General features: G+C 63.6%; 2 protein-coding genes across 2 annotated transcripts; both read right to left on the bottom strand.

Moving 5' to 3' along the window:
- Positions 1-112: 112 nt before the first annotated feature.
- On the bottom strand, positions 113-4207 carry AAMP (angio associated migratory cell protein). The gene is made up of 11 exons (XM_050339269.1): positions 4060-4207; positions 3587-3739; positions 3113-3232; positions 2845-2984; positions 2607-2751; positions 2366-2449; positions 2035-2150; positions 1639-1742; positions 1073-1163; positions 649-803; positions 113-384 (listed from the first exon to the last, which is right to left on the bottom strand). Exons 1-11 carry the CDS (start codon positions 4145-4147, stop codon positions 309-311), a joined length of 1272 nt encoding a protein of 423 aa, XP_050195226.1. The 5' UTR covers positions 4148-4207; the 3' UTR covers positions 113-308.
- Positions 4208-5814: 1607 nt separating this feature from the next.
- Positions 5815-11926, bottom strand: TMBIM1 (transmembrane BAX inhibitor motif containing 1). The gene is made up of 12 exons (XM_050339274.1): positions 11773-11926; positions 8530-8774; positions 8339-8421; positions 8184-8248; positions 8000-8053; positions 7824-7874; positions 7618-7657; positions 7413-7450; positions 7096-7183; positions 6897-6992; positions 6572-6625; positions 5815-6475 (listed from the first exon to the last, which is right to left on the bottom strand). Exons 2-12 carry the CDS (start codon positions 8744-8746, stop codon positions 6332-6334), a joined length of 930 nt encoding a protein of 309 aa, XP_050195231.1. The 5' UTR covers positions 8747-8774; positions 11773-11926; the 3' UTR covers positions 5815-6331.
- Between the last annotated feature and the right edge of the window lie 236 nt (positions 11927-12162).

Below are 12162 nucleotides of genomic sequence, written 5' to 3'. Positions count from 1 at the left end.
GGTCTCTGCCTTTGATCCTCAGGCCATGATTGGATGCCACGGAGATCCCTGAGGAGGGAGCACAGCTCCCCAGGTCCTCTTCCCCCCAACAAGCAGAGTAGATGGCATCCAGTTAAGTGAAATAATTTATATTATTAAAGTCATCTTCATACAAAACCCCAGGCTTGGCCCCTAGATAGGGAGGGCAAAGCAGGGCAGGCTGGAAAATTACAAAGCACACACTGGAGAAGGGGGGTGACACCATCTCCCCTCATCCCTCTGTACACGAGCCGCCGTGCAGTGCCGGGACTCCATCCCTTGGCACAGTTCTAGCGATCAGGGCGCTGGACGCAGAACACTTTGGCTTGGTGGTCGCCAGAGGTGGTCACCACAATGGAGGCATCCCTGCGGGGAGACAGGGCTCAGATACGGGCCTGGGGGCCTCTGGTATCCCTAACCAACACCCCTGGCCCAGCTCTAAACTGCCACACTTCCTCTTGAGACCCTCAAGGCTCAGCATGGACCTGTGTCTGTCTGCACCTTGGGACCAGACCCCAAGGGCAACCAAAGGAGAGAGAGTTTGTGAAGTGAGCTCCTGAGGCTGGAGGCCCCTGCCACCCCTGGTCCCTCCACCCTGCAAGAGAAGGGGTCTAGGGATTCCCTGCTCACTTGTTGACAGCAAAGTCGAGGATTTCGGCGGAGTGCCCTCGGTACTCGCTGATCATCTTCCCCGAGCGGGCGTCCCAGAGCCGCACGGCCCCGTCCAGGCTGCAGGTGTAAACCACGGCCGAGCTCTCCTCCCACAGCAGCTGCACGATCCCGGACTGGGGCAGGGGGGACACAGTGGGGACCTCCACCAAGTCTCCCCCCCTGTATCCCCTCCCCCCTCCCCTGTTGTCTGCTACCCACACAGACAGGAGAGCCAGCCCCCAGGGCCAACCACATTCTCTGTGCAGGGACTGTGGCTGCCTTTGGGGAAGCCCAGGGCTGAGGGAGAAGCACAAATCAGGAACTGGCCCCTGGGCTCTGAAAAAGATCTCCAACAGGCCCAAAGCCCACCTCCTAGGTCTAGGGAGAGGGGGTAGGGCCTTACCTCATGTTGGCACTTATGCCTCAGGCTCTGTGTGGAGAGGTCATAAATAGCCAGTGTGCCATCCAGGTAGCCCACAGCAGCCAGTGGCATCCTGTGGAGAGGGGAACAGGCATTACATGGGAGTAGGGGAAGCAGGGATGGAAGTGTGTGAAGGATCCAGGTAAGGCAAACCCTGGGCTGAGGGCTGCAGTGTGTTGAGAATATGAGGGCCAACCCAATGGCCTTGAAACACCCCAATCAGGAAACCCAAAGGGACAGCAAGAGTCAGCAACCAGCCTGAGGTTAATGAGGAAGAAAATGTCCAGGCATGAAAACATTCATGTCTGGAGGGTATCCCAGCCCCACAGTGGTCCATCAGGCTAGCCCAGAAACCCAACGGTTGCCAGGAGGACTGAGCAGCTGCTGTCCCTTGTCCTCACACCTAAGTGATCCAGGATCTCCACATTCAGCCAGGGAGGACAGAGGCAAGAGAAATGCAGCAGAACAAGCACAATGGATGCAAACGGATCTGTCTGTAACAACCCCTGTAAGATCTAGCACTGAAGAGGGGCTGTCCCCACACTCACACATTACAGAAGCCCAGCGACTCCACCGAGTTGGACTCTGCCTCCTCGCCCTCACCGATGGGTGCCTTGGGGGCCACAGTCTCCACCTTGAACACGCACACCACCTGTGTGGAGGGAAGCTGACTAGTCCCCAAGGGGAAGGGAAGAAGACACAGATGCACAGAGTTCCCGCTCCTTACTCGGGACCAAGCCTGCATCCCCAGCAGACCAACGCCCAGCCCCAAATCCTCAGCTCCTTCCTTCCAGGAGCCCGGAGGGACCACCCAGCCGCGGCTCCACCCACAGCGCCAGGACGCCTCCTGCCGGCTGCCGATGGCTGTGCACCAGCCCGGCCCAGCCCAGGGGGCTCGGGGGGTGCCCAGCGCTCCTGGCTCTGCCCTGCCCACACGGACCCACCTTGCCTGTGGCAGAGTTGATCAGCTTGGCGTGACAGTCCACAGAGCCCGTCATGATCAAACTGCCATCCTGGTTGCTGGCCACACACGTCAAGGGGTCCTGGTGGCCATCCTGGCCTGGCGGGTGAGCAGCAGGCATGAGCTCTGTTTGTCATCCCCACAGAGACCCAGCGGGCCTCCAAACCCACCCTCCTGCAGCCCCTGCCAGCAGCAAGGAGCAGCCACCGGTGGCTTTGAAGGACACCACCTCTCCACCCATGCAGAGGTCAGAGCCCGCTGGAAGGGGCCACTCCCCAGGCAGGAAGCACCCCAGGTGATATTCCTTTCCCTACCTTTAAGGACATGCAGCGAGGTTCCCTGCTTCAGGTCCCAGATGCGCATGGTCCCGTCCTCATACCCCACCACCGCCCGCTTCCCTGGGTGAGACAGAGACAGCACATGGGGACACAGCCCTCCTAGTCCCCCCACTTCCCACTCAGCACAGACTGGCAGAAGCAGGAGAGTAGATGGTGATAGTGGGATCTGTTACAGAGCTGGTGACATTCCCCACTCCAGAGAGCCCTCATGCCTCACCATCAGGCAGGATCCTGCCACATGTGGCTGGGCACGCAGGGCCCTGGAAGGTTTTGCAGTCCCCACTGGGAATCTTCCACATCCAGGTGTTGCCATCAGCCGTGCCCGCCAGAAGGACATGGGCTTGAGGGTGCCACTCCATCCACTGGGCAGAGAGAGGGACAGGCAGCGTCACAGGTGGTGTCCCCCCCTCGCTGGCCCGGGAGCTCCCCATGGCACCAGGGCTTCCACCACTCACCTCCAGGTCCCCCACCTCGAAGGACCACACTTCCTCCTTGGCATCCACCCGCCACACTTTGATAAGCCCAGACATGTCACCCGTGGCCACAAACACAGAGTCGTGACTGAAGCCAGCACAGGTGACCGAATCCTTGTGTCCTAGGAACGTCAGGGGACAGAGACTGCTCAGGGCAAGCCATGAAAGGGGGTCAGGACCACATCCCCAACACAGCTCCCAGACAGGCCGGGAGAGGACACAGCTCTCACTGGCACAGCCTCGGGCTCACCTGAGCACTCGAACAGCAGCTCCCCATCGCTCACGCGCCACACGAAGGCCTTGTCGTCCTCCCCACCGGTCACTGCCAGCGTGTTGGTCTTGGGGTCAAGGCTCACGCAGAAAACAGAAGCTTCACAGGAGAGTAAAGACAGGCAACATTGCTCAAGGGCCAATCCCACCTCACCTGACGCTCCCAGGGGATTCAAACCCCCTGTCAGCGAGCTGAACTCCCAGCCCAGCCCAGTGGGAATCGATTCTTTACACAGGGGAGGAGCGGCACGAGCTGTCTGCTGAGCTCAGGGCCAGCTGCCATGGTGGGAGGCCTGAAGAGCTGCTCTGCCAGAGAACAAGCCCAAGGCAGCTCCGAGTCCTGATGGCTGTCCCAGGAAGTCTGGGAGACTGTAGCCTGGCAAGGCCCTCTGCACCCCAGGGCTCTGGGGAAAGCCAAGGTGGGAGCAGGTCCCGAGGGGCCCACAGCACTCACCCGAGTGGAGGGAGAACGTGACCTCGCTGTCATCCTGCGCCTCCATGCCATCCTCCACCCCCTCGTCATCCTCCGAATCCCAAGTCTCGGCATCGGGCTCGTCTGCCCCCTCGTCCTCAAAGTCCACGTCCTCCATCTCCTCGGCCAGGTCATCTGCGGAGGGCGAAGGTCAGGGCGCGGCTCTCGGCCCGCCGGGCTCGGCCCCCCCGGGGCGGCTGCGGGCACGGCGGGAGCGGGGGGAACCCCGGGGGACAGGGCAGCGGGGGATGCGCGACGCCGCCGCGGCCAGGAGACCCGGCGCAGGGGAGCGGCGGGGAACGGGGCGCGACAAGGGGAGAGGCCGCGGGCCGGGGGGGGTGCACCGGCCGGGTCTGGCACTGGGGCGGGGCCGCAGCGCGCCCGGTGCTCCGGTGGGAGAGGCCGGAGCCCCCGCAGGCCCTGCCCGATGCGCGGCGCGGGGCGCCCCGTCTCACCCGGCCCGGGCGGGCCCAGCTCCACCACCTCGATGATCTCCTCGTCGCCGTGCAGGCCCAGCGCGCCTGGGCCCTCCGCGGGCTCCATGCCGACCCGCCCGCCGCCGCCGCCGCTTCCGCCGCGCGCCCCGCCCCGGCCAATCCCCGCCCGCCGCCCCCGCCCCGGCCAACCACGGCCCGCTCCCGCACGCGGTCCCCGCCCTTTCCGCCAGCGGGGCGGGGCGGCCCCGCCCCGCGCGTTGCGCTCTGGGAGAAGTAGTTTTCTGCGCCCGAACCGTGCAGCGACGCCCGCGCGGTGGGACTGCACCTCCCGGCATGCAGCGCGGCCGCCGCACACCCACAACATGGCGGCGGCGCGAGGCGGAGTGCGCGGTAACGGCTGGCGGGAGGGAGGGCGGGCAGAGGGGGCGGCCAGGGCGAGGAGGTCGGGACTGTCCCGCCACATCCCCCACCGCACAGCCCGCAGGCTCCGCCGCACGGCTCCCCGAGACGGCCCCCGGCCCCGCCCGGCTGAGGACGGAGCTTAGAACCACGCCCCCGGTGTGATTAGTCACGCCCCCTACGTTTGGCCACACCCCCACCGCTCAGGCACCGCCTTCGAGCGTCCCCTGGCGGCGGGGCAGGGGCAGGGCAGGGGGATGAGGGTAGGGATGGCGATGGGGATGGGCAAGGATAAGGATAAGGGCAGGGGCAGGGGAGCAGGGACGGGGATGGGTGGGGATAAGAGCAAGAGCAGGAGCCTCAGGCAGCCCAGGCTGGGCCTCCCACACGCTGTCCCTCCCTAATGCCTCTTTCCGCAGGGCTGCTGGTGGCAGCAGGACCTCCCCTGGGTTCCGCCAGGCCCTGGGGGCGGCCGGGCCCCCGGGCACTTGGCTTCTCGGGCAGAGCTGCCACCGGCCCGCGGGACAACGGGCCGGGCCACAGCCGGGCAGCGGAGGGCTCCCTGAAGGGGTGGAGTACATCCCCACCCGCAAGAGGGGCAAGAATCCGATGAAACCGGTGGGAGTGGCCTGGTGAGTGGCTCGGGCAGTGGGAGAGTGCTGGCCCGGGAGGCTGCACTGACCTACAGGGCTGGAGTGGAATGGGGGCCTTGCGGCGTTGTAGTGCTGAGCAGGGACAGTCGGTGCAGCTCCTGAGTGGCACAGCACCCTTGTTTCCCTGCCAGCTCTCTCCATCTCCTGACCACTGGCTGTCCTGCAGGGCCATCGGATTGCCTTCTGGAATAATCCTCTTCCTCCTGGCCAAACGGCAGGTGGACAAAAACCGTCTGGAGCAGCTCAAAATCCGCCAAAAAATGATGCAAGCCAACCAGGGCGAGTATGAGACAGAGCGATACAAGAGGGTGGCCAGGGGGGCATAGCCTGGCTTCCCCACATCCCCAGGCTGGCACTGTGGCACCTTGAAGGGACTGGCCAAGGGACACCAGCCCCATGGGACACTTGACACTGGCACCTGTGCTTCCTGTCCAGTCCACAGCGTGGTCGTGGAGCTGGATTGGGACAAATAAAGTGGAAGAGCTCAGTGCATCTGTGGTTGCTCCCTCACCGTTCAGCCCCAGGGTTCTGCCCACAAGGCAGTACCCCCTACAGGCAGGCAAGGCAGGCCAGGACTGGAGCAGTTTGACCTTGGTTTTTCCACCCCTTTGTTTTTCCCATTCCAAAGCAGTGTTTGTGCTGCACCAGGCCGCAGCCCCCGCAGAGGCTGCCCACAGGCTTTCTTGGGGGGAGTTGCCGCACCAACAACATCGGCACCATCTGGAAAACTGAAGTGTTTTTATTTAGCAAGTGCAACTTTGCTCACATCCGTGGCTGCAGGGCCTCTGCAATATGAGTTCTGCCACGGGGGTCCCAGCTGCCCCCCGCCCGCGCCGGGCACAGCCGCAGCTCAGGGAGAGGGGGGCACGGCCAGAGCCGCATTTAAGGCACTGAGTGAATGACGCCAACCAGACTCTGCCAAAAAATCCCAACACGATCCCAGCAGCCGCTGCCAGCTCCCAGTGCCCAGGCAGGGCTCTGGCATCCCACTGCCAACCCAACGCCATCAGCACAGCCTTGGTAAGCGGTGCCAAGGCCGGGCACTGCCTAAACACTGGCAGCCAGTCCCCCGCACTGCCCTTGGAGGCTTGTTGGGGGATGATCAAGGGAAGCCCTTTCCTTAGCAGCCTACAGGTAGGAATGCCAAAGCGTTAGGAGTCACGGTAAGTGGACTATCCTGTACAGAGACCACAGGAGGGGGTGAGGGGTAACCGGGGAGGACAGGATGGGTGCCAGGGCTAATCCCGGCCCACTATCTGCAGGAGGAAGGTGAAGATGTAGATGATGTCGGTGTAGATGGTGAGGGCACCATAGATGTACTCCTCAGGGCTCAGTGTGTTCTTCCTGTTCCCCAGCACGAGTTGGGTGTCATAGGCGAGGAACTGGGGGGGCAGAGGGTGTCAGGCAGGGACAAAGGGGGGATTCCTCCCTCCCAGTCCCTGCCCGACACCCTCTGCCCACCCCAGCCATGAACTCACCAGTGTGAACGCAATGGCCCCGATGGCCGCATACAGCATGTGGAGCCAGGGCACCTGCACAGGAAGGGGACAAAGGCAGGGTGAGCCGGGGTGCTGGCAGGCAGCAGGCAAGGCAGGGCAGGTCCTGCCCGCACCCAGCTCCCAAGATGCTGCTGCTGCTGCCGACGCACCCTCTCCCTGCGGGCAAGCTGCCTTTTGCGGCCGGCACCACACCCTGCTTCCCAGCAAAGGGGGACCACCCAAACCCCATGCCTGTACCAGCCCTGGGGGCACCTGACCAGGAACACCCATGGCACCCCACAGCCCCTCTGTCCCCTCCACTCACATATTTGAAGGAGAGGACGATGGCAGTGATGATCCCGGTCACCATGACCACGATGCCCAGCACACAGAACAGCCCCGAACACGATGTAAAATCAACCTGATGGGGGGACACACACACATAATGTAACAGGAGAGCCCAGAGTGTCCCCACTGACAGGCTCCCTCCCCAGGGCAGGGCAGAGCAGGGCATCTCTCCTTGCCTTGGTCTGGAAGCAGAAGATGGTGACAATGATGGCCACAATGGCAGTGATGAGCATGGCAATCAGGACAGCATTGGTCTTGTACATGCTGTGGATGGAGGAGACACCACAGTCACCTCATGCTTCAGCATCCCCCTGCCCAGCAGGGTGTTGGTGACCCCCCACACAGCCCCGATCCTGGACAAGAACCCCCCTGTCCCTGAGCCCAAGCGACTGAAGTGTCCCTTGGCTCCTGACAGCTTCTCACTTGAGCCAGCTGCATTGGGAAGGACAGGAGGGACACCAGCTCCTGTCACCACAGTGTCCCCAGGCCATACCTGGCAATGGTCCCTGTCATCAGCCCCATGGCCAGCGTCTGTGGAGGAGAAGGGTGGGCTCAGCAGGCTGGGTGGCACCATGGGGTCAGCAGTTCCTGGCTGCCCTCACATGCCCACACATCCACCTATCCCTCCCAGCCTGCCCAGGGAACTGCTGTGCCATGGGGGCACCACCAGGACCCTCCACCAGTCCCAGCCCACTCACAAAGATGCTCAGCAGGATGATATTCCATGGAAAGCGTCTCCTGAGGAGAAAATGAGGAGAGAGGGGAGCTGGTGATAGGGGCTACATCATGTTCCCCTGGTCCCCAGTCCCCAAGGGGCAGCCCCAAGCAAGAACCCCAATCTTAATGCTCTAGAGACACCCCTGCCATACCCATACACTGCACCCTGTGGGTCCCAGAGACTCACCGAGGACCCTGGCAGCAAACCAGCACCAGGTAGGTCACCAGGAACACGGCACTTCAAAGAAAGAGAGCAGGTGTCAACCCTGCAATCTCCCACCAGGATCAGCCCCCAGGCTGGGAGGCTGCAAATGTGAGGGGCACGAGCTGGGGGAGCACAAGCCAGCAAGACCCCTTACTCACTATGAGGCGTAGTAGATGGCAACATTCGTCTGGACAAAGGAGCGGACAGGGTGGCTGTGGGACAGGAGGGACAAGCATGAGGGAGGGAATACAGCAACTACTGTCCCCTTGGAACACCCCCAGGGGACACAGGGTTGGGCTCCCCTCTTTCCAGGACAAGGCTAAGGAGGAACCCTCCACTCACACAAAGGTGAACACAGAGATGATCCCTACTGTCACCAACAGCTGCAGGGAGATGATGGCATAGACCTGCAAGAGACAGAGGGATCAGCATCTGGACCCCTGCCCCGACAGGTGCTGCCCCATGCTGACAGGTGCCCCCAGCCCCTCTGGGCTCACCTTGCGGATGAAGGTGTGCCGGACTTTCCTGTCGTCCCAATCGACTGATTGGAAGGGGGAGCCATCCCCGATGCCATCGTCACCTGTGGTGGTGGACACTCCTCAGCACCAGGTTCAGCTGCGCAGCCCCTCACAGCACTCCTGTTTCTATTGCCCTCCCCCCCCAAAAAAAACAAGGTGCTGCTACTTACCAAAGCGAATAGGCATGGTGGGCATGGACATCCCTGGATGAGAGTATGCCCCTGCTGCTGGGTACCCCCCTGGCTGCCCATACCCTGCCGCTGGGGGATATCCCCCTGGCTGTGGGTAGCCCCCAGGGTAGTGATGGGGCTGAGGGTACCCCCCTGGGGGTGGGGGGTAGAGGGGGTTCTTGTCATCGTAAGGCGGGGGTGCACTGGGCTGGGACATGCCGGCTCCCTGCGTCTCCCACAGGCACCTGGAGGGGAGAGAAGATGGGAGGTGTCAGCACAGGTCCCCCTCTCCAGGCAGGATGTGCTCCTGGTGAGTGGAACCACAGGTGCAGGGACACAGGGGACCGTGCAGCCACAAAACCTCCCCCTCCCACTTTAATAGTGGCTCCTAATTAATGACAACAAGTTGGCCTCGATGCCAGTGGGTCAATGAGAGGTGAGGGATGTCCCCGCTGCCCCTTGGCTGGGGCCACTCACATTCCTGAGCCCTGAGTCCCCGGTGCCTGCGTCACTGTCAGCCACGGGCAGGGCACAGGCCACGCGCTGACTCAAGCTGTGTCAGGGACGTGACCTTTCTAAAAGGGATTTTACTTCTCCGGCTTTTGAAGCCCACCCTGCCACTGCTGGGGGGCAGGAAACAGCCCCCCCCACATGCCAGTGTGTGGCTCCTAGTAATACCAGCCTGGGGACAAACAACTTCACTCTATCCACTGCCTGAGATGGAAACACAGGGCCTGATCTTCATCACAGCCACACAGACCTCCACTGCCCCCCCATTTCAGGGCTGTCCCCCACCCAACAGCCCAGTGGGTCACACGGAGGCTCCAGAACTCCTGAGTCCCCTCAGGGAGGGGACAAGTGACAAGTATAAGGACAAGTGACATAAGCATCACCTCTGCAGGAGATGGACTCTTCCTCGGCAAGGGGAGTTGTGATCCCACCAGGACTTAGCTCCCTTATCCGGCTGCACCAGGCCCCCTCACAGAGCCCCCGGCAGCTGTGAGCAGGCAGTCTGGGCTCAGGGCCAGCTGCTGGGCTTGGCCCCAGCAGGAGGAGGAGAAGGAAAGCAGGATCTTCAAGGCCAGGAAAACAACAGCGCTGCCAGAAGACAGTGCCAGGCCTTTACCCACCTGCGACCCCCAGAGTGCTGGCACCCCAGACCCCAGGCAAGTGCCAGAACTCGCCACATCCCTCCTGCCTGCAACAGTGACGTGATCTTGGGACCATCCCGAGGAAGGAACCAGGATCTGTTCCCAACCAGGACAAGTCTGGGAGGGGATCAGGCACTTCCTCCTGTGTGACGCCAGTGTTTCCCACAGCCGGGCTGGACAGGGAGCAGTGCCGGGGGTGGGGGGGGAGCACACCCATGCCAGCCATGCCAGGCCAGGGGGAGTAGTGAGTAGTTCAGTGTCTGTCCCTCCATCCCCCCTGCCAGCCGTCTGTCCCGGCCCTGGCAGAACTGCCATGGTCGCACCACCCTTCACCATCATGACGACAACAGCGCTGAAAATAAATAACCCACGTGGCAGTGACCACCCAAACAGGAAGTTCACTTCTCCACTTCCCTGTAGTTTCTTAAAAAAGCACACGGTGTCCCATGGCACCACCTCACCTCTGGGGCCAGGGAACGGCCCAAAATAGGAGTTTGGCCCCAGGAAAGCCCCCATGACTGGCACTCAGTTATAGGGGGACCAGAATCCCCAGAAGGGAACCCAGGTGTCTGGGGAAAGTGGGGTATATTCAGCCAACAGGTGGTCACTGGAGGGGTCCTACCCTGTGCCCATGGCCAGCACCCTGTGGCAGAAGTCCAGATTGCCTCAGCCCCTCCTGTTCCCACCCCATTGGGGTGGCCTTAGGCACAGGGAAGGAACCAGCCTAACGGGTCCCTGCGGCCACTGCACCCAGGGAAGCAGGCAGCACTCTGAACCCTCCTCAGTTCATGGCCCATCAGGGCCCCGACACCAGAGGCCACCAAATGGCCACATGGGACGGCTCAGTGACCCTGCTGTGACACGCAGTCCTGGGGACAGGGTGCTGCTCTGCACTGGCACCGTGACTCAGCACAGATAAGGCTCATGTGGCAGGGATATGGGGCACAGGCAACCATCACCCCTTGTCACGGCCCTCTGGGTGGTACCAGGCCAGGTCTCCACCACTGGCCCTGGCATGCCTGCCGGGCTCAGACTCCCACCACCAGCTCCACAGGTTTCCTGGGGCAACAAGGGACACTTTGGGAGGGGACCACAGTTTGGGGTGGGAGCCAGGGCTCCCCACACTGAGCCTGCCTGAGAAACTACCTTACTCTAGAAGAGCCTGGAAGCCCCCACCAGAATGGCATGGCTTGGTACAGCACAGCCTGGCATGGCATGGCACAGCCTGGCACGGCACAACACAGCACAGCTGCTGCGTGCAGCGTGGCACGGCTCAGCACAGCACAACCCAACATAGCACACCAGAACTTGTCCTGGCCTAGCCCAGCACAGCCCAGCTCAGCTCACGCGAGCAGGTCAGTGTTGCCCACCCAAGGCCAGATATCCCCGCTGCCCCATGCCACTCACACAGCACAGAAGTTTGCTGGAGCTCAGCCTTGCCGCCACTGCGTCTCTGCCCCCCTGCGAGCCCCCTCCTGAGGGGTAGGGCATGGGACAGGGGTGCCCTCCTGTACCCCAGCCCAGGCACCCCCACACCACCCAGCGCCTGTCCCCACACACCACTTTCGGTGCCACCCCACACCCTGCCAGGTACATAACCTCGCCTTCCCCTCCCGACACACCCCACCGGGTCCGTGGGGACACCCTCCACGGAACAAGAGTCGGTGCCCCCCCCCAGGGACCACCCTGATTCCCCACCACGCGATCCCGTGGGGTCCGAAAAACAGCACCAGCGCCACAGAGTGACGCCGCGCGTGGGGGTCCTGTCCCTCAGCCGTCCCTGCTCGCGGGAACGCCCTCCGACCCCGGTCCCCCCGCCGCTGGACCTCCAAGGGACGGGGGTGCGGGGGGTTGCAGCGCGTCCCCGCCGTTTGGTGACCGCCCGCCCACTCTCGCCCGGTCCCCGCCGACCTCCGGGACGGTCCGGAGAGCGGTGGAAGAGCCCCTCACCGGCCGTGGCACCGGAGGGCGCAGGGACAGGGGGGTGTGGGAGCGAACCGAGCGGCGGGGAGTCGGAAGAACGAGGGGGGACCGCCAGGGGCCCCACGCGCGGCTCGGGGGGCGCGGGGCACGGCGGGGCTGGCTGCCCTACCTGCTGCACGGTGCTCCGCCAGGCTGCGCCGCGACCAGCCGGGACGAGCCGGGACGGGCCGGACGGGGCGGGCGGACGGGGCGGGGGCGGGCACCGCCCTCCGCGCCCCCCAGCGGCGGCTCCGCGCCCTGCGCCCCGTGACCGGGAGCGGGGTGTGCTCCCGCGCTCCCCCGCCTGTTGCTCCGCGGAACGGGCCCCACCGGCCCTCGCCCTCCCCGCCCCGGGACCTCCTTCCCGCCGCCTCTGACGTCACTCAGAGTCCCCCTTCCTCACACCGTGACGTCAGCGGGGGGACCCCCCTTTCGGTGGCGGCGAGGGGGGGTGGAATCCCCTCCTGTCGGCGCTGACGCGGTCGGTGTGTCCCGCGTGTGTGTCCCGGTTCCCGCGGCG

Source organism: Myiozetetes cayanensis, unplaced genomic scaffold (genome assembly GCF_022539395.1).
Source record: "Myiozetetes cayanensis isolate MyiCay16 unplaced genomic scaffold, myiCay2020 scf9, whole genome shotgun sequence".
Classification (NCBI taxonomy): Eukaryota; Metazoa; Chordata; class Aves; order Passeriformes; family Tyrannidae; genus Myiozetetes; species Myiozetetes cayanensis.
The sequence above is the reverse complement of the archived record's forward strand: the minus strand, read 5'-3'. Positions and strand labels throughout refer to the sequence as shown.

Excerpts from the sequence above, each read along its gene's own strand:
- AAMP (XM_050339269.1), bottom strand. The coding sequence starts at position 4,147 with ATGGAGCCCGCGGAGGGCCCAGGCGCGCTGGGCCTGCACGGCGACGAG. Across the intron at positions 2,985-3,112 it reads GCTGCTGTTCGAGTGCTCAG|GACACAAGGATTCGGTCACC; the intron begins GTGAGCCCGAGG and ends TGACGTTCCTAG. Across the intron at positions 2,450-2,606 it reads TGGCAGGATCCTGCCTGATG|GGAAGCGGGCGGTGGTGGGG; the intron begins GTGAGGCATGAG and ends TGTCTCACCCAG.
- TMBIM1 (XM_050339274.1), bottom strand. The coding sequence starts at position 8,746 with ATGTCCCAGCCCAGTGCACCCCCGCCTTACGATGACAAGAACCCCCTC. Across the intron at positions 8,249-8,338 it reads GGCACACCTTCATCCGCAAG|GTCTATGCCATCATCTCCCT; the intron begins GTGAGCCCAGAG and ends TGTCTCTTGCAG. Across the intron at positions 7,875-7,999 it reads GCCATCTACTACGCCTCATA|TGCCGTGTTCCTGGTGACCT; the intron begins GTGAGTAAGGGG and ends CTTTCTTTGAAG.